Consider the following 21,703-nt stretch of genomic DNA (forward strand, 5'->3'; position numbering starts at 1 on the left):
GAGATCSTGTGTGTGGTGTAACGTTACGGATTCAAATAACCCATGGAATGTCAGAATACAACTAGGGATTATATTAATTCTAGGTATAATAGATTGAAGCTAGTATAAACTGCTGGTCGTCTCTTATGGGACCATGTAGCACAAATCTATTGCTTCATGCTAATGCTAGTTAGGTAGATTTTTACGTTTTGGTAGGGGCACGTCAGTTTTAGCTAGGTGGCTGTCACTGGCTAGAAATTGTGTGTATGGTGTACTGATTCAAATAAACCATCAGATGAAATTTCAGAAAATAATTCATTATATGGCTAATAGATTGAAGTTAGTATCAATTGCAGATCTCCTCCTATGAGAGCAGGTAGCATTGTTAGTCTATGCTCGCTAGCTAGCTAATTTTGATCTCAGATCTACTTAGCTAGCTAGTTCTAACCCGTGTCTAGATGTCGGRGTTTCAGAGCAAGTTCAACCATCATTTCCCCCCGGGAATGCTGTGCCATGGTGTTGTATCCCTAGATTAGCAATGTATGTGTGTGTAGCTGTCAGTCAGTGTCATGCAGGTTCGATTGCATCACTATTAGAATAAAATGATATGAAACCAAGGTAAAATGCAGTAACTGCAGCCAAGGGCAGGTTGAAACCAAGCTAAAAGGCAGTAAGTTCAGTTACTGCCATTTACCTTGGTTTCACAGTAACTTTTTGCAGTTACTGCTAATACGACCCCATTTTCTCCAAAACACAATACAATAGAGGCAGGATACTTGGCCACATGATTAAGCATGCATTTAATGTAACAAAAATTATCAAATGAGCAGTTACTGCCTTTTTTTGCTTGGAAGGGCAGTAAAGATGACATACTTTGGTGCGAAAAGTGCAAATCAATCTCAGAACAACAGCAAAGGACCTTGTGACGATGCTGGAGGAAACAGGTACAAAAGTATCTATATCCACAGTAAAATTAGTCCTATATCGACATAACCTGAAAGGCCGCTCAGCAAGGAAGAAGCCACTGCTCCAAAACCGCCATAAAAAAGCCAGACTACGGTTTGCAACTGCACATGGGGACAAAGATCGTACTTTTTGGAGAAATGTCCTCTGGTCTGATGAAACAAAAATAGAACTGTTTGGCCATAATGACCATCGTTATGTTAGGAGGAAAAAGGGGGAGGCTTGCAAGCCGAAGAACACCATCCCAAACATGAAGCACGGGGGTGGCAACATCATGTTGTGGTGGTGCTTTGCTGCAGGAGGGACTGGTGCACTTCACAAAATAGATGGCATCATGAGGTAGGAAAACCATGTGGATATATTGACGCAACATCTCAAGACATCAGTCAGGAAGTTAAGGCTTTGTCGCAAATGGGTCTTCCAAAATGGACAATGACCCCAAGCATACTTCCAAAGTTGTGGCAAAGTCAAGGTATTGGAGTGGCCATCACAAAGCCTCGACCTCAATCCTATAGAACATTTGTGGGCAGAACTGAAAAAGCGTGTGCGAGCAAGGAGGCATACAAACCTGACTCAGGTACACCAGCTCTGTCAGGAGGAATGGGCCAAAATTCACCCAACTTGGGAAGCTTGTGGAAGGCTCCCCGAAACTTTTGACCCAAGTTAAACAATTTAAAGGCAATYCTACCAAATACGAATTGAGTGTATGTAAACTTCTGACCCACTGGGAATGTGATGAAATAAATTAAAGCTGAAATAAATCATTCTCTCTACTATTATTCTGACATTTCACATTCTTAAAATAAAGTGGTGATCCTAACTGACCTATGACAGGGAATTTTTACTAGGATTAAATGTCAGGAATTGTGGAAAAACTGAGTTTAAATGGATTTGGCTAAGGTGTATGTAAACTTCCGACTTCAACTGTAGGTCTGTGCATTTGTTTTCAGTTCATAAAGTAGTGATTTGTCTCCCCCCAGTGTTAATAAATAACAATGTGTTTGTGAGTGAGTGTGAATGCATGAGAGAGGGAGAAATTGTGCACGTCTGTGTGCATGTCAATGTGCATGTCAGTGTGTGTATGCACATTCGTGCGTGCACATGTGTTTACCTGCTGCAGTAGAGTGAGTTGCTGTGCCGTGTGTTGGGCGCTGTGTTCACTCTGACTAAAAGGGTGTCTTTCCTRGCTTCTGAGGCAGGCACTGGAGATGTCATCCATAAGGGAGGTGTAGCAGGGCCGCGGCAGGGCTGCTGCTAATGAGTAGGCCTGGTCTTTGGTCTGGGTCGCCTGGGGCTCCACCACCCTGGATATTCTCCACTGGAAACTCTACAGAGATAAATCAACTTAGAAAGGTTCCGTCTATGAATACGTATACTGAACTAAAATATGAACGCAATATGCAAGAATTTAAACGATTTCACTGAGTTACAGTTCATATAAGGAAATCAGTCAATTGAAATAAATTCATTAGGCCCTAATCTATGGATGTCACATAACTGGGCAAGGGTGCAGCCATGGGCCCACTCAATCAGAATGTGTTCCCCCCCCCACAAAAGGGCTTTATTACAGACAGAAAAACTCTTCAACCCCCCGCCACTGTATACACCATTGTCGTACTCATTAGGTCCGACTATACTAAAAATGATAACAAAAAGTGGTTCTTATTGGACAAGGCAGGTAGTCTCTCCTGGATTCAAGTCTGTTTTCTTCCGTTTGGTGCTAATGTTTGGTGTTAATGTAACGTATTCATTCATGTAACGCATACGACACAGCTCTTATGGTCTCCACCAGTTGAAATATATATCAGTGTAAATGGGTTCCTTTTGAGCCAGACAAACGTCCAGTACTTTGGACCAATCAGATGCTTTTGGGTTCAGGTAAGACAAACAACATCACCAACATAATAGTACACGTATAATAATCCTTATATGGACCTTCTTTCCAGAGTCCTCAACATGTGATTTTCTGCATCTGGTATGAGAACACAATGCATCATCTTCTTCCTGCATGCTGATTGGGCTCCCACAGCTTTGGCTCCGCCTCCTCCTGGGAGAGCTCTGAAGAGTGGTCAGAAGCCTCTCTCCTCTGCTGTCTACTGGAGACACCTAAATAAGAACCAGGTCATTACAAAAACATTGTTTAAGAGTATTGTATTTATAAATACACTGAAAAATCGACAACAAAAGCAACCACAATAACGTCAACAAAAACAACAACTATACTGCTACAGATTTAGCTGATTAGTTGAGACATTAATTTCATGATGAATTGACTTGCTTGAGTGATTGGTTTTATCATTCGATTGCTTTGTCATTTAATTGATGATCGATCTTTAATTACTTCATTGGTGAGGAAGTTTTCCAGTGTGATCAGCAGGATGGACTTGGGGCTGAAGTCCACCAGTCTGCAGTCAGTCAGCCAGGTTTGCAGCACATCCAGACTCCGATGGTACACCTTAGCACGGTCCCCTGACACATTTGGACCACCTCTGGTAGAAAAAGGATAACCACAAATAACCACAGAAATATAATTACTAGACCTGACATTCTAATTACACAGGTTATGAGGTGAAATATGAAAATGAGCTATATTCGAGCCTAATATATTTAAATCTTTGGCATACTTTTACTCTGTCGGACATAGCTCAGTTGTGGTTTTTGAGAGATTAAAAAAGCTGTCATTATTACAAAAGAGTCAAATGAATTCAGGACAGCTATTTTTCAGAACTCCCCTGGAAGTTTTGATTTTTGATTTCCAGCCCGAGTCAGGCCTGATATTCTGAGAACTGATTTGGGCCTGGGCTTGGATTATTCGACATCATTGCATGTTTGGAGACCAACGCTACTGTAGTAAGAAATATGTGTGTGCCTGTAGCCTATCTCTCTCCCCCTCTGTGCTAGACATGAGCCTGCAACTCTCTCTCCAGCTATCCATCCAGCCCAGAACCCAACTTCCTGTCGAGCAGCGTTTCTCAATCCATTCCAAGGGGTGCACATTTTTTGTTCTTATCTATTCCAGACCAGAACCCCATCTAGCTGGCGTCGCTATTGTCCGTTTCCGGAGTTAAAACTATGTAGAATAGACTTCCTCCATGTATGGTTCCCACTAAGCACAAACCAGATGGGATGGCGTATCGCTGCAGAATGTGTGGTAGCCATGCTGGTTAAGTGTGCCTTGAATTCTAAATAAATCACTGAGTGTCACCAGCAAAGCACCACCACACCTCCTCCTCCATGCTTCACAGTGGGAACCACACATGCGGAGATCATCTGTTCACCTGCTCTGCTTCTCACAAAGACACAGCGGATGGAACCAAAAATCTCAAATTTGGACTCATCAAACCAAAGGACAGATTTCCACCGGTCTAATGTCCATTGCTCATGTTTCTTGGCCCAATCAAGTCTCTTCTTATTATTGGTGTCCTTTAGTATTGTTTTTTTTGCAGCAATTTGACAATGAAGACCTGATTCATGCAGTCTCCACTGAACAGTTGATGTTGAGATGTGTCTTACTTGAACTCTGAAGCATTAATTTGGGCTGCAATTTGTGAGGCTGGTAACTCTAATGAACTTATCCTCTGCCTGCAGAGGTAACTCTGGGTCTTCCTTTCCTGTGGCGGTCCTCATGAGAGCCAGTTTCATCATAGTGCTTGATGGTMTTTGCGACTGCACTTGAAGAAACTTTCAAAGTTTTGACATTTTCCGGATTGTCTGTCTTAAAGTAATGATGGAGTGATGTTTCTCTTTGCTTATTTGAGCTGTTCTTGCCATAATATGGACGTGGTCTTTTACCAAATATGGCTATCTTCTGTATACCACCACTACCTTAACACAACACAACTGATCGGCAAAAAACGTATTAAGGAAAGAAATTCAACAAATCTACTGTATGTTTAAACACCATTTATAGAGTATGACATACACTTATAGATGATTTGTGAAGCATTTATGTAGTGCTTATACTGTAAGTTGTACTTCATTCAAAATGGGACCTATCCTATATAAATACAGTTTTATTTTATTGGATTTTAATGATGATGTAATCATCAAACAGTATAGAGTTTTGTTGAAATACTGGATCCAGCTGAATGGCTAGTTTAATTGTATGGCCCAATCCATGCCAATATAATTTTATGTGAACAAAAATGTGATCCTCATTTATACAGGCCCATGTTTATAGTTTTCTTACTTGACAGTCATAGTAGTACTGTTATTTTGGCTTTTTTTCCTTCTTTTTTTCTTCTTTTTATACAAGTAGCCATTCATTTTTCTTATTGTTTCTGACAAATGCCAATTTATATTATCTCAATTAACATTTGACCATAGAACCAGAATTACTTGACCAGACATTCTAATTCCACAGAATCAAATAACCATAGAAACAGAATGACTAGAACGGACACCATCCAAAGAGCATGAAATTAATTTGTGTTTTATGTCTGTCTGTCTGTCTTTTACTTCTGCTACAGTAGCCTACATACCCTGCTGCTACAGCACTGGTGAATTTTTCCATCAGGAACTGAAGGAGTTCTTGAGGGGTGCAGAAATAGCGGTATGTGTACAGGAACTGTTGAATGTAGCCCTCCAATGGAGCATTTCTGTCAGAGGAGATAGAACACAGAGTTTAGTTTGGTAGCTGTTGAATGTCATCTCACTACACAACATGTCTAGAAGAATTAGGACAAATCACAATGAAACACGTTTGGGCACAAATCTAAATAAACAGAAATGTCTATTTGGGCCATATGTAGGATATAATGTAAAATGTTCTCAGCAATCATAGGCATGATGGTGGACAGTAAAATGTGGTGCTCAGTTTAATAACACATTGTCCACTAGAGGGACACTATTTAAACCATACGTGCTGATACACTGTTAATCACACTCATGGGTTTAATAGTTCATGTTTTACTGTGACCTAAACATGTTACTGTAAGCTAATATATAGTGTATTAATGTTACCTGGCATAGAGGTACGACATGAGACCCAGGGGTGTGGCGGCCTGCAGGCTGCTCTTCCCTCTCTCTGCCCCAGATAAAGACACCAATCCCAGCACGGCAGGCTCCTCTGAGGGCTGGAGGTCCAGAGGGCTCCCTGGACCAGATGCTGCCAGGGAGGGGAGGAGGGACATATCCATACCCCACTGATCCACACTCAGAACCTGACCAAAACAACCAGGCAGAGATGCACACTAAAAACAAATGGTTCCATATAGTGCCAAATAAGGGTTATTTGGCTTGCAACCATAGCGGAAAACCTTTTAGTGCTATATGGAACTTTTTTAAACGTTCTATAAAGAACCATGCTCATAAGGTTCTAAATGGAACCTGTATGTTGCTATAAAGAACACTTTCCTAAGGTTCTATAAAGAACCATAAAAAAGGTTCTATACTCCGCTATGGTCACAACCCTTTTTGGGGCTATATAGAATCCTTTTATATGCTACTTTATAAACATTTAAGGGAGAATGGTTCTATAAAGAACCTCTCTCAATCTCAAAGGTTCTTTGTAGAACCATACATGTTTTTCTATTCTTGTTTAATAGCCATATTATATTGTTAAAATTCCATAGGTTTTATTATTGTGTTTATTAACAAGTTGAATCTAATGATGGGTCATTCGCTCCCTGATTTGTATACTGCTACTACCGTTTTTATAGCTTAAAACAACGTTTTTCTCCAGATAAGTTACAAAGTAATTCTCTAAAGAGAGTGAATCCTCACTGCAAAACAATAAATAGTGGGGAGAGCAGATCAATCTGGTCCACGTAGATTGTTTTAGTGCGTTTTTTTTTTTTTGCAGGCCATCTAATAATTTGGCCAGGTAAAAAAAAAACATTTAGGCTTCACATTGGAGATTTGCTATTTTTTCATGGTTGTAGGTTGATTTTTAAACATATTTATTTTTAATTAAGAGTTGTTTGGGAGCCAAATGAGCCGGCTCATTTACGTGAAGCCGACTCAACGAAAAGACTCGGAATGTCCATCACTAGTTGAATCAGGTGTGCTAGCTATGGAACGGTTGGGGGTCTCTGAAGTAAGAATTGAGAACTAGTAACTTAGTCAACCATTCTCTATTGACACAAGGCCATACATAAGTCTTTCACAAGACACAGGGCCGGATTAAGAAATCATCTGTTCAACCGCACCTCAAGATATTTCTTTACACAGTCTAGGAACTCCACTTTGGACCTCAACTCCTCAAGCTGGACCTTGAGTTTGGACAGCATCAATCTAGCCTCCGAACCTTCAGAAGAAAAACACAGAAATAATGCATTTCTTTCTCTATTTATCAACCAATAGTAGACATTGGAAATTATAAAAGTGATGAGGGATTGATTGGTACCTTTATTTCTTCTCTCTTGGTGGAGCAGCTTTTGGTAGAAATTCCGGGTCTTTTTCAGATTCTTCATCTCGATCATGCGCTGCTGTTGAAGCTCCTACAAGGAGAAAATGCAATACATGAAATATAAAGTAGACACCAAGCCATTCAGATCACACACTCTATAAGGCGCCACTCGCCCGCCCACTAGTCATTCACAAAACATGTCTCTCGTCCTTGCGCACTGCGAGAAGGGAAATGTGGTGATACATCTCACTCATATATGACCCGATTAAGGAAACTAGGTGTATGTCGCAAGTCACGACTTCACAGGAGAGCCGTTTGAATGTAAAAAAGATTTTTGTTTATCAAAATGCGTTTTTGGGCAGAAATACCTTCTCGAACATGTGAACTTTCATGTGCCTTAATAACAAACATGTATGCCATCTGTAAATATGAATAAAATCATTCAATTACGAGCCTTGTTGGTTTAGCCACAGAAAAAGTCAGCAACCTTCCCACTAGCCAAGTACGGAAGGCTTCTGTCTATTTGAGCTGGTCAGTCTGTGTTGGTAATCTGTCGAATGTATTGTGTAGTGGAGCTGCATAAGTGATGCTCTCCACTTTCTGGAGGATCAAGTTTTGAAATCAGTGGAATTAGAGTATGATAGCTAAAGAGATGGAGAAAACACCTGTCTCCAGATTTCATCTTCAAACTATGGGCAACCGTGGCATGGCATTCGTGGCAAGGAGACGCGTCCATCATGCATGATGATGTATACAGGTAAGATKGTCTATTGTTAGCTAGCTACATTTTTAGATATTACACATTTCTAATTTTGACAGAAAGTGGTTTCATTTGTAGCTAAAGTGTACTGTTAGCTAGCTAGCTAACGTTAGCTGGCTGGGTTCCTAGCTGACGCTATTATTTGTATCCTAGAGCCATTTGCTTTTCTAACATTGAACCTGGTTGGTTAGCTCCCACCATATTCATGCAGGGTAGTAACGACATGATTTGGCACCGTATTCATTGTTGTTTAACTAGCTAATGTTAGCTGGATGGCTCGTTAGCGAACGTTACGCAACGTGTGTGATCTTACACAATGTTTACCTAGCTAGGTTCATTGTTTAGCTAGCTAGCTACATGTRTTAAGCTAAAGTGTACAACACCAATTGAATATGGCCGGTGTCAGTAAACGTCTGCAAAAAAAGCCAACAGAGCTGGTTAGGCTGTTTTCAGGTTGTCCATAGGTAAACAAATCATCGGCCAGAGCGTCAAGTGTGCGCTCTGAACGCTCTGAGAGCAAAACGAGATGGGTGGGGCTAAAGAGGTAGCCATGCCTCTGGTGGAATGAGCACTCAGGCCCTCCAGGGACTGTAAACCTTTGCTATTATAAGCCAATATAATAGCCTCCACTATCCAATGGGATAGTCATTGACCCTTGAGGGGGGCTCCCAGGAAACAAAGAGCTGGTCGCTCTTGAGTAGTGCTCTAAATCTATCCAAGTAAATGCACAACGCGCGTACTGGACACAAACGGTGTGAAGGATGACGGGTGGAAAACCACAAGCACTAAGGCGAGACAATTRCACTTTGCAACGTCAGAGGCAATCAGTAAAGCAGTTTATACAAAATATATTTCATCTCCACGCTTTCCAGCGGTTGCTGGGAATATGGCAGAATACAAAGAGAGTAGTCATTCCCTCCACAAGGCAATCAAACAGGCAAAACGTCAGTATAGAGACAAAGTGGAGTTGCAATTCAATGGCTCAGACACAAGACGTAAGTGGCAGGTTCTACAGAAAATCCACGACTACAAAATGAAAAACCAGCCATGTCGTGGACACTGTCGTCGTGCTTCCAGACAAGCTAAAACAAGTTATTTTCCCGCTTTGAGGATAACGTTTACATATCTTACAACAAAACAAAGGAGCTGATTGTGGACTACAGGAAACAGCAGAGGGAGCACCCCCCCATCCACATCGACGGGACAGCACTGGAGAAGGTGTAAGGTTTTAAGTTCCTTGGCGTACATATCACTGACAAACTGAAATGGTCCACCCACACGCAACAGCGCCTCTTCAACCTCAGGAGGCTGAATAAATTTGTCTTGTCACCTAAAACCCTCACAAACTTTTACAGATGCACAATTGACCGCATCCTGTCGGGCTGTATCACCGCCTGGTACAGCAACTGCACTGTCCACAACCGCCGAGCTCTCCAGAGGGTGGTGCACAACACATCACCGGGGGCTAACTACCTGCCCTCAAGACACCTACAGCACCCGATGTCACAGGAAGGCCAAAAAGATCATCAAGYACAACAACCACCCGAGCCACTGCCTGTTCACCCCACTATCATCCAGAAGGAAAGGTCAGTACAGTTGCATCAAAGCTGGGACTGAAAGACTGAAAAACAGTTTCTATCTTAAGGCCATCAGACTGTTAAACAGCCATCACTAGCACAGAGAGGCTGCTGCCATAAATATAGACTTGAAATCATTGGCCACTTTAATAAATGGATCACTAGTCACTTTAATAATGTCACTTTAATAATGTTTACATATCTTGCATTACTCATCTCATATGTAAACTACCGTTCAAATGTTTGGGGTCACTTATACATTTCCTTGTTTTTGAAAAAATAGCAATTTTTTTGTAGATTAAAATAACATCAAATTGATCAGAAATACAGTGTAGACATTGTTAATGTTGTAAATGACTATTGTAGCTGGAAACTACAGATTTTTTAATGGAATATCTACATTGGCGTACAGAGGCCCATTATCAGCAACCATCACTCCTGTGTTGCAATGGCACGTTGTGTTAGCTAATCCAAGTTGGCCCAGCGTCGTCCGGGTTACATTTTTTTAACATTTTTAAGTCATTTAGCAGACGCTCTTATCCAGAGCGACTTACAAATTGGAAAGTTCATACATATTCATCCTGGTCCCCCCGTGGGGAATGAACCCACAACCCTGGCGTTGCAAGCGCCATGCTCTACCAACTGAGCCACACGGGACCGTGTGGGTTAAGGGAGGGTTTGGTCAGCAGGGATGTTCTTGTCCCATTGCGCACTAGCGACTCCTGTGGCGGGCCGGGCGCCATGCACGCTGACATGGTCGCCAGGTGTATAGTGTTTCCTCTGACACATTGGTGCGGCTGGCTTCCAAGTTAAGCGGGTATTGTGTCAAGAAGCAGTGCGGCTTGGCTGGGTTGTGTTTTGGAGAACGCGTGGCTCTCGACCTTCGCCTCTCCCAAGTCCGTACGGGAGTTGCAGCGATGGGACAAGACTCTAACTACAAATTGAATACCACGAAAATTGGGGAGAAAAAGGGGTAAACATTTTTTTTTATGGATGGGTTCATGGCCAGCTGCAATCGTCTGTACCCCTTTATAACTGTGGTCAATGCTCAGGGCTGGACTGCGCATGCGTGTCAGTGCCCTGCTCTTGCGGAAAGTTGCACACAAGTTAAATGACTCTCACTCACTAGTGCTGCCCTTTTGTTACATTTTTTTTCTCCCTTGGCTAGACGCTGGGATTGGAGACACTGCTTGGTGGCGACTGACAAATTGTCTTCCTGCCTCAGCTACTTAGAGAAGAGCCAAAGGGAGAGCTGTGACACGGAGGGCACTTGGAAGAAAAGTGAGCCCTCTCCGTACGCATTGGAATGAGTCGCTGCACAAGGGGTCGGATTTTAGGAGCACATATGTGCCTCTCGCTCTCCACCAGAGAGAGGACAGGCCAGGACATCGTGTGAGCTGTGCACTGTCCATCTCTGCTGCTGGGGACTTACTCCTATGTCGGGCGACCGTTGTTCCCTCCAGGGGAAGGACTTGGCAGGAATTGCAGGAAGTCTGTTTTCTCCTTGTCTGACAAGCTGGACAAGTTGCGCCAAAGGGCTCTCTATCCTACCACACCAAGGCTCCTGGAGTGCACACAGCCTTGAATGGCATTTCTGGAGGTTGAGATCTGTAACCACACAGATCTCATGGCCGGCTGTGTTTTTGACCAAGAGTTTGCCCATCTCTTGTAGCAAATCAGCCTGGTAAGCCAGCAGTAGGGATGTTACATTTAAAGGCCTTTACTGAATGTGCCGCAGACACTAAGACCTTCTGGAATAAGGAGGAGGTGAAGCGCTCCATCTTCCCAGGGAGAGTAGTGCCGTGCTCACAAAGTGTCAGGTTAGGACTTTACTGGACAGGGGCTTGTCCAAGCTGGGACCGCTGGGAGTAGTTGCTTCCCCAGGATGGTGCGAGAGGGGAGCTTCCTCCCGTCGATCCAATCCCTCTACGTGCTACCACCCCCCACGGTTGTGGGCCAGTCAATACCGAGCCTGGACGCTGCCCGTTTGCAAACATCGACAATCCCAAATATTTTCATCGAATGCAGATGCTGCGCTGGGTGAGGAAGAGGGCCTCGTGCTATGGGGTTGGGATTCCTCTTCTTCCTCGCTAGCTTTGAGGAGTTCGTATTCCTCCTCCATTGCGAATATCCAAGACCCCGCCTACGCTGCTTCTGTCTGAAACAGAGGACAGAGATAGTCCAAAACCTCGTCCCAGGAGGGCTGGGTAGCATCCAAGCCCGGAGGCTGTACTGGCGACGAGTCTGGTTTAGGGGCTGCTCTGCGCACTCGCCATTTGAGGACCCTCGCAGGCTGTGCCCTAAAATGCACACATGACTCTGGGATAGCGAGAGATGCTTCTGCGTCCTCAAGCCCCATGCAGGCGACACACAAAGAGTGTGTATCCTTGCCGGAAATAGTAGCCTTGCATGGACACAGGCGTGCCGGTGCTGGGGCAGGAGTCCTGCTCGTAGTAGAAGGCTCCATGGCTACGAGATTAACTTTTGCCATAGTTCTCYTGCAAAGCTAGCTAGCGTTCACCTCATGAGCTAATATTCTAGCTAGTTAGCACAATGCTAGCCGGAGAAAGCTCATGCTCTCTTTGTCTCTCGATGAACAAAGCGTTTCTCTCGTTTGTCAAGCTGTGAAGTTAAGGACGGACAGTCTAGTCAACACGACACAAGGGGACATGGGTCGAACTAAACGAGAGAGAGGAGAGCTAGCGATTCTACCTCGCCAGGAGAAAAGCCAGTTGTAGAGGTATAGCAAGCTTTCCAGCAAGCTAGCTAGGTTAGCCAAGCCTTCTGGTTTCAGCAACTAGCCGTGTGACGATAGCTACCACTGGAGACATAGTGAGTAGAAAAATCTGAGAATTATACATGAAGCAAAATAACTTTCCTTACAGTCAGTCTTTCAACACAAAATAACAGGGCTGAGGTCGAACGTTCAACAGTGTTAATCTCACGGTTCGACTAGGAACTGTTTAGCAGGAAGACAGGTTCAGGTCGTGCTGAGGAGAGCTTCAGGAGCATAGTGACTCTTTGCAAGGAAGAGAGCGCGAATGACTAGTCGATGGGCAAGTGACGCCCTATTCACCACTCGACCTGTCTCCGACAGACACTGTGTGATTGGTTTCTAACATTGTGGATCGCTGCTCTTAATCCCATAAGTGATACATCAACAAAAAAATGTTTTGGTTCCAGGTAGAACCTTTTCACCAAAGGGTTCTTTAAGCGTTTTTTGTTGGGTGAAATGTTGTCCTAGTAGGGATAGCCGAAGAACCCATTAGGGTGTAGATGCAGTACACAAAGAGCCTATTAGTGTCTCCAATGTATGTACAGGGCTGGCTCTCTGCTTGCATCCCTCACTATGGTAACAGAAATCAATAGATCTTTTGAAGTGAGAAACGGGTCACATCTAATACCGATATGGAGCCATGGCTCTTAATGTGTGAGAGTGGGGCGGTCAGACTGTTCCAGTGAAGGAGCAGATAAAAGCCCACATCATTACCATCAAAGCATACACAGACAAAGACAGCTCATTGTTATTCTATTACACATGATAATGACCTTTCTGTCAAAGTTCGGAAATATATCACATTAATATTCAATAACAGTTTGGAGAACATAATGTGTCAATTACCCTAAAACCCCCAACTCCTTTCTTCCTATCCACCTCAAATRATGATCATACCATTGATTTGCTACAGCTATTAATGTCGTTTTGCTTGGTTTTAAACAAATCATCCCGTAGACTTTTCATGAAATCCATGCACTTATCCAGTTTGACTGAAAGTGTAATAACTATATAATCATGAATGRATAGTAATTTATTAAAACAATGTTATTTGGTGCATGCTGACAAAGAGTTGCAAGGCAGTGGTACATTCTCTATTATAGGCCATTATTCAATCCAATCATTTTAAATTAAGGCCGAGGCTGCGGATCTGAAGGCAACCGCCCCATTCCGCCCGTCCCACCCCCCCCTGGAAGCCTCTTACCCAGAGTCGAGGATCCGAAATCACGTTCCGCGCATGTGTTTCTTTACCTCTACTTTACGCACTAAACATTGAAGTACAATATTGTTTTGAATTATGTACAGTGAGCGAATTTTAGAGCAGATGTAGTATACCTGTGTTTTGTTTCAAACAAAGCACATATTTTGACTAGTGGCTCGTGTGATGTTGAGTTTTGGCTGCTTTGAGAGAAAATTGCGACCATTCGCACAATGATCCCAAATTCTCATAAGAAATTAAGTGGCGTTTTTGTCTTACATTAATGTTATACTATGCTATTACAATTGATTCTGTTATGGATAATATTATCATTATGTGATCTTGCAGACATTGARTCAGCTTTAATATAACTTTTCTAAACAAAAAACTAACTTTATTTGAATTAACTTTATTGGGTGTCTTGAAAAGTGCATAAATTAAAATGTATTATTATTAAAAAAGCCCCATTCTCCATTCATTACTGAAATTCGACAGAGTAGCCTGTTTTCCGGGTAGCCGAAACGWGCAGAGCAGAGACTGTGKGTAAAGTAGAGAATCACGAACATGTGCACAAACTTCGGACCTTTAGCTGTCGGGAAGAGGGTTGCAGAGAATTCGGATCCACAGCCACTCTGTTATATCAAAAGTGGCACTCCTATGTAACTGACATTACACAAGTCTGTATCGTCATAAGAAATGAATACAGCTTGATCATTGGCTGCAATGCAACAAACAATGCCAGGATAAAATTGTGTTCAAAGAGAAAGGAGGCCTTTTAATATAGTGAGTTGAACAGTAGAATTAGAACAGCCTTAGACAATGACACTGTGTTAAAGTTTTTTACAATCGCTAGGACCCATTTCTCAATACTTAGGTCACTTTTTCAAAACTCTTCACACAGTGAGCACCACAGCAGTCTATCTGGGCAAAACTGTGGATAATTTTTCATTGCTTTGGCACAAAATGCATTCAATGGCTACATCTTTCAAATGTCATGAATTCTTTCCTCACTCAGACACAACCACCAACAAAACTATATGTACCAACATGCCAATTTGCACATGTTTACATACTCTTTTCAAAACTGTTAGACTTAAGTTTAAAACCTAACATAACACAAAATTGAATAAGACAACAATCTGCTACATTTCTACAGTAAACCCGTTTTGAAATATATTCCAAATCTAAAAAATGAAATACTATCAAAACAATTCGACCAACCACGGCTGATTCCCATTGTAGCTGAACACCTACCCAGGTGTTAGTCTTTCAATTTCATTACCATCTATACAAAAGGGGACATCTTAGGAATAATGCTGTACTGTAATGTAAAAATGGACCCAGCCAGAGATAGAGAAGTGGCTGACAGAGGAAGAAGAGTGCCTGAGAGAGGGAGAGGAGTACGTATCCGTGGTGGAAGAAGACTGGGAGGAAGATCAAGAGCTGTAGTCTCAGGTGAGATTAGGGCTACTATAATTGATCATGTAATAAATCATGGTCTATCAATGAGAGAGGCTGGTCTGAGAGTGCAATCCAAATCTGTAACGCTCAACAGTGGCATCTATTGTGAGAAATTTCTGGCAAAACAACAGGTAAGATGTGCATTTTGCAAGGGCATCTGACTGAACTGCACATTACCAGAAGTAAATTGACCAAAGCCACCAAACCCACTTGCGTGTAATTGTTTTTGCATTTCGGCTTAGGACCCAACGGTTACCTCCCATAGGCGGGAGAGGTAGGATTTTCACTGCTGTGCAGGAAACTGCAATCGTTGYTATGGTCATCAGAAACAYTGGCATAAAACTCAGAGATTCGGGACAGAGTGATGACAGACAACATTACATTTGGAAATATTCACAATGTAAGCATAACAACTATTTCTGGAGTCCTGAAACAACATCAGGTCAGGATGAAGCAGTTGTACACTGTCCCATTTGACAGGAACTCTTTACGAGTCAAGCAACTCAGGAACCAATATGTCCAGGTAAGATGACTATAAAATACAGAACTGGTTTTGAACAAAACCAAACAGGACAGAGGCACACAATGGCATGTTTTTAGGTATAATGTAAACTACTATAATAGCCTAACTCTTATGTTGCCTTGTGGATTTTATTTTAGAGAGTCATGGAGATTGAAGCCAGGCAAACACCCCACATATTCATCTTTGTGGATGAGGCTGGTTTCAAAATGGTGGCGAGGAATGAATGTGATTGGGAAAAGAGCCACAGTGGATGTCCCGGGCCAGAAGGGTGCCAACATCACAATGTGTGCAGCAATATCCTCTGATGGATTGCTGTTACACAAACCGCTAATTGGGCCATACAACACTGAGTGTCTCATTTCATTCCTGGATGACCTCTATGGAAGGGTTGTGCCAGGTGAGGAYAGGGTTGCTGTGAGGCGAAATCGGCCAACGTTTGTAATTGTATGGGACAATGTGGCATTTCACCACTCCCGTGCAGTCACAGAACGGTATGCAGCACATCCCAGGATGGTGTCACTTTTCCTCATGGAGGTGGAAAGTGTATGACCACCATCCACATGATCAAATGTCCCTCCTGGATGCAGTGAATGCTGGATGCCTGGACATATCTGCAGAAGATTGCCAGGGAAGGACCAGGCATGCCAAAAGATTATTTCCTAGGTGTATTGCCCAAGATGACATAAGATGTGATGTGGATGAGAACCTGTGGCCAACTACAGAAGACAGGGTTGACTAGCATTGCTACTGTATCTGTATTGGTAGATGGTGTATATACAAATTCCTGTATTTTGGAATCACTCAATGCCAAAAAATGACATAAAACATATTGAAGCATATTGCATCATGTCTGATTCATTCCTGTAACATATAGTACAGTGAATTCTAAACAGTAGAGAGGTGCCATTCTTGATTTGTAAAGAAATTTGACAAAAGAAAACATTGTGTAATGCTACCTGGTTGTTAGTGTTTTTTAGGTCATTGTTTTATGAGTGACAAAGTGTGCCTGTTGGGTGACAACCTTTGCCAGTGTTATGGAAGAATGTGTTGATTTGAGACATGTATGAAGTGTTTTGGTAGTTTTAGTGCATTTTGGATGTGAAATTAACTGCTGTGCCAGGCTGAAAGTTGGTTAGGAGAACAATGTGAAGAGTTTTGAAAAAGTGACCTAAATATTGAAAAATGGGACCAAGCGATTGTAAAAAAAAAAAACTAAGACAAACATGATTATGCTTTACTTTAGTCTGCTTGTTTTCTTGTATGTATATAGACTTACAAGGTAATTACATAATAAGTACTTCTCATTTATGTCAAATGAATGTAATCAAACATCATTATGTACCTCTTTCATTACATACCATTTGGTAGAAAGTAGTAACGAATTATGTTGTAATCTTTGAAGCATCAGAWAGTATTCAGTGTTGCCATATAATGTCTTCTAAAATGAGCTAAAATGAGAGTATAATATAAACACATTTACAATAAAGCACTATTCCAAACATTGAGACCATGGTATACTATATGGTCAGTCATGACTCACAGCTGGTCTATTCTATTTCATCTCAATAGCWTTTCCTCCCAGTTTACCCACCTGTGTTTTCAGCTCCAGGCACGGTGACTCACTGTGCTGCCCCAGGGTTATAGCATATTCCACCACATCATGACTAAAACAGTCTTCTCCATAGAAGGCCAGGCCCCAGGCTGGGCTGAGGCTGTGGCTAGACACCTCTGCTCCAGAGCAGGGGGAGAGGAGACGCTCAAACACCAGCGATTCTGTGTCCTCCATGTCCTTGGAGCAGCTCATCTGGCCTAGGTGGCCCACCCTCAGTGGCTCGTCCATCCCACACAGAGAGTCAGCTTCAGGGGGGCTTTCATCACTGACCCCCACTGGATGCGCGGCACTCTCCATGGCCCCCTTACCCAAACACTCAGCAGCTCTCAATCCTGGACCAGGAAACAGGCAGATCAGGAAGAGAGAGAGAAAAAGGGATGGGTCAGGCAGTGTGCGTGTGCGTGTGTGTGTGTGTGTGTGTGTGTGTGTGTGTGTGTGTGCAGAGATTTTGAGGGGTGAAATTCTCTCAAGGCTGAAGTTTTCTTTCATTAAAAGGCTCTTTTAAATTTGTTTGTTGGCAAGCAGTTAAATGTTAATCTTGCTAATTTGTTAGATTCTGCATCACAGGCGTACTCCACCTACCAATGTGAGCAGCCTATTTTTGGTCTGACTAATCATCTAAAACATAACGTCTTTTGTGTGAAACTGAAGAGGTATGTTTGTGTGTATGTGAGTGTGCAGTGTTTGTTACCAATGTGTCGTTGGTGTGAGTGTGTATTATGCTAAGTGAATGTATTGGTGTGTGTAGATGGAGAGGAAGTAACTGTTTCCACAACAACCCTTTCCAGCTGAGGAGATCATTGTGACATCGCAACACGATTTGGGCTGTCTTGAATAAACGGTGCTCTTAACAATTTAATCCAACAGCCAGTCATTTCTCTAACAACTTGATCCAACTGCCATTCAAAGCTGGATTTGTCATAACATCTCGCTACAGTAGGCCTATACAACTTCATCTAACTCTGTCATCTCGCAGACGTTTATCATGATAACGGTAAAAGTGATGACAGTTGTGAAGTAATGCTAACAGCCCAGCTAGCACATAACGTTCTGACAACAATATGTTTCTTAGAGCTTGGTAAGAGCATGATTGTCCTATGGTTATTTTGCATGCAACCTTCGAACAATATTCTGGGAATGCTGCAGGATACCCAGCTAGCACATAACGTTTCTGAGAACCATATGTTTCTTCTGTGGGAATTTCAGTACTTCAGCATAATGTTTCCTACAGGTTTCTCATCGTTCTATTTAAAGTAATGATCTCAAATTCTTCTGAAAACATTAAGAAACAACGTTCTTCAGTGGGAATTTCAGTACTTCGGCATAACGTTTTCTACAGGTTTTCTCATGGTTCTATTTAGTCATGTTCTCAGAACTTTCAGAGTACGTTAAGAAACAACGCTCTTCTGTGGGAATTTCAGTACTTCAGCATAACGTTTTCTGCAGGTTTCGTCATGGTTCTATTTAAAGTCATGTTCTCTGAACATTAAGAAAACCTTCCATAAAAACCACAAGAAAACATTAGTAACGTTCAAATAACGTTCTAAGAATGTTATTTAAAAACATACATTCCGTTCTCAGCGTCAACAAAACTCTCTCTATTGTTAAAGGAAAAATCCKCCTAAAACCAATCATTCCTATAATTTACAGTATTGCATAACACTAACATGTGGGAAAAATGTTTTTTTTAACACATTTTTCCTTTTTGCGTTATAATAAGGTTGGTGGTAAAATGTGAAAATCATTGTTGAAATCTGTTGCAGCTCAAGTTGACTACAAAAGGAAGCTAGCTACCAAACATAGCTACACACAATAATACCAAAGTCAATATCAGTATGTGAAGTAGCTAGTTAGCTGTAAAATCGCCTAAACAAACTGCACAATAAATTTAGCAGTCTACAATTTCACCATGTTCAACCTGCAGATCGATGTGCCTCACAGTGTGTGACATTCGCAAAGGCACCATGTAATGCACCCTGMACTGAAGAGGCAGACAAATAGGAGAAATGTGTTAGACCCTCCGTTAAATTAGACATTTCTCYAAGTATGAATATCGCAAAAAAATATTATTAATGGCTCATTCGAGAGAGAAGGCAACCTCTCGCGTTATGACGTTATCAGCCAGTACTGAAATCTGACATGTATGACAGARGTTTTCYCGATCTAAAAGTCATATTCTTATTAACTTCCAGTAGTGAGAGCAGCTTTATCGCAAATCTACGTCATCTCGGCCAAATTTCTACCTGCTCGAATGGCAAAAGCTCAGATATACAGTACCAGTCAAAGGTTTGGACACAAATACTCTTTCCGGGGTTTTTATTTATTTTTACTATTTTCTACATTGTAGAATAATAGTGAAGACATCAAAACTATGAAATAACACATATGGAATCATGTAGTACCATGAGGTCGTCACCTGGAATGCATTATAATTAACAGGTCTGCCTTGTTAAAAGTTAATTGTGGAATTCCTTTCCTTCTTAATACGTTTGAGCCAATCTGTTGTGTAGTGTCACGCCCTGACCTTAGAGAGCCTTTTTATTTCTCCATTTGGTTAGGTCAGGGTGTGATTAGGGTGGGCATTCTAGTTTTTCTATTTCTTTGTTGGCCGGGTCTCTGATTGGGGATCATACTTAGGCAGCCTTTTTCCACCTTAGTTTGTGGGATCTTGTTTTTGTACTGTTGCTTTCCAGCCCTACAGAACTGTGCATTTCATTTTGTATTTGTTGTTTTTTCGGTGTCATCAAATAAAAGAAAGATGTACGCCTACCACGCTGCACCTTGGTCCGATCCTTCTATCAACGGGCATAACATGTAGGGGTGGTATACAGAAGATAGCCCTATTTGGTAAAAGACCACGTCCATATCATGGCAAGAACAGCTCAAATAAGAAAAGAGAAATGACAGTCCATCATTACTTTAAGACATGAAGGTCAGTCAATGTGGAAAATGTCAAGAAGTTAGACATTTTCTTCATGTGCAGTCGCAAAAACCATCAAACGCTATGATGAAACTGGCTCTCACGAGGACCGCCACAGGAAAAGAAGACCCAGAGTTACCTCTGCTGCAGAGGATAAGTTCATTAGAGTTACCAGCCTCAGATTGCAGCTTCAGAGTTCAAGTAACAGACACATCTCAACATCAACTGTTGTGGAGACTGCGTGAACCAGGCCTTCATGGTCGAATTGCTGCAAAGAAACCAATACTAAAGGACACCAATAAGAAGAGACTTGCTTGGTCCAAGAGACACGAGCAATGGACATTAGACCGGTGGAAATCTGTAGTTTGGTCTGATGAGTCCAAAAGGTGAGATTTTTGGTTCCAACCGCCATGTCTTTGTGAGACGCAAAGTAGGTGAATGGATGATCTCCCCATGTGTGGTTCCCACCATGAAGCATGGAGGAGGTGTGATGGTGTGGGGGTGCTTTGCTAGTGACACTGTTTGTGATTTACTTAGAATTCAAGGCACACTTAACCAGCATGGCTACCACAGCATTCTGCAGTGATACACCATCCTATCTGGTTTGCACTTAGTGGGATTATCATTTTTTCCCCCAACAGGACAATGAAACATAACACCTCCAGGCTGTGTAAGGGCTATTTGACCAAGAAGGAGAGTGGTGGAATGCTGCATCAGATGACCTGGCCTCCACAATCACCCGACCTCAACCCAATTGGTTTGGGATGAGTTGGACCGCAGAATGAAGGAAAAGCAGCCAACAAGTGCTCAGCATATGTGGGAACTCCTTCAAGACTGTTATTCCATGATTCCATATGTTCAATTTCATAGTTTTGATGTCTTCACTATTATTCTATAATGTAGATAATAGTCAAAAATAAAGAAYAATCCATGAATGAGTAGGTGTATCCAAACRTTTGACTGGTATTGTACATTAAAAAACATTAAATGAACCAGGGAATCAATAGAACATCACTCAGAGATGCAAAAAAACAATAACATTCAAAATAGGTGAATCTTTTCTTTAAATTTGTTCAGGTGTGTTGGCCGTCCCTACTAATTGGTCACACTTGATCTTGTTTCCACACTTGAGCTTGTTTCCTCTGTTTGAATAGACTAAAATTAACAGCTTTTTATTAGTTAAAAAAACACGGCAAGSTAGCGCCATCCTGGTGGCACAGTGGACTAATTCCATGGATGGAAAACAGAAGATCCTAGGTTTGAATCTCACTGATGCCGTGCCACAAAAAAAATTACTGTGTTTGCATGATTAATGCCTAAGCAAATGACAGTAAACACAAATTAAGCTATCAGTGTTATTAAAAGCCTTATTGAAAAATTGTTTCAGAACGTTATTTAATTACCTTCAAGTAACCTATCATTTCTGTTCTCAGAAGGTTAATAAAACATCCCGGGAAAACTTTCAGGGAACCATAATAAAATGTTCTCAGAACCCCCCTGCAACCTAAATATTAACGTTCACAGAACAGGCAAAATGTTCTACTTTTAAACTCGGACAAAACAGAGATGCTAGTTCTAGGTCCTA

General features: G+C 41.9%; 1 protein-coding gene across 1 annotated transcript in view; it reads right to left on the minus strand.

The window, feature by feature from the left end:
- Positions 1–21,703, minus strand: part of LOC111977909 (kinase non-catalytic C-lobe domain-containing protein 1) — a 77,862-nt gene that overhangs the window by 26,895 nt on the left and 29,264 nt on the right. The window contains exons 18-25 of the mRNA XM_070448418.1: positions 17,178–17,530; positions 7,289–7,382; positions 7,092–7,189; positions 5,905–6,104; positions 5,424–5,540; positions 3,284–3,431; positions 2,878–3,048; positions 2,054–2,269 (exon numbers count right to left, since the gene is read on the minus strand). Coding sequence (XP_070304519.1) covers positions 2,054–2,269; positions 2,878–3,048; positions 3,284–3,431; positions 5,424–5,540; positions 5,905–6,104; positions 7,092–7,189; positions 7,289–7,382; positions 17,178–17,530 — 1,397 coding nt within the window. The remainder of the gene's footprint in view (positions 1–2,053; positions 2,270–2,877; positions 3,049–3,283; positions 3,432–5,423; positions 5,541–5,904; positions 6,105–7,091; positions 7,190–7,288; positions 7,383–17,177; positions 17,531–21,703) is intronic.

This window comes from Salvelinus sp. IW2-2015, linkage group LG18 (assembly GCF_002910315.2).
Source record: "Salvelinus sp. IW2-2015 linkage group LG18, ASM291031v2, whole genome shotgun sequence".
Lineage (NCBI taxonomy): Eukaryota > Metazoa > Chordata > Actinopteri > Salmoniformes > Salmonidae > Salvelinus > Salvelinus sp. IW2-2015.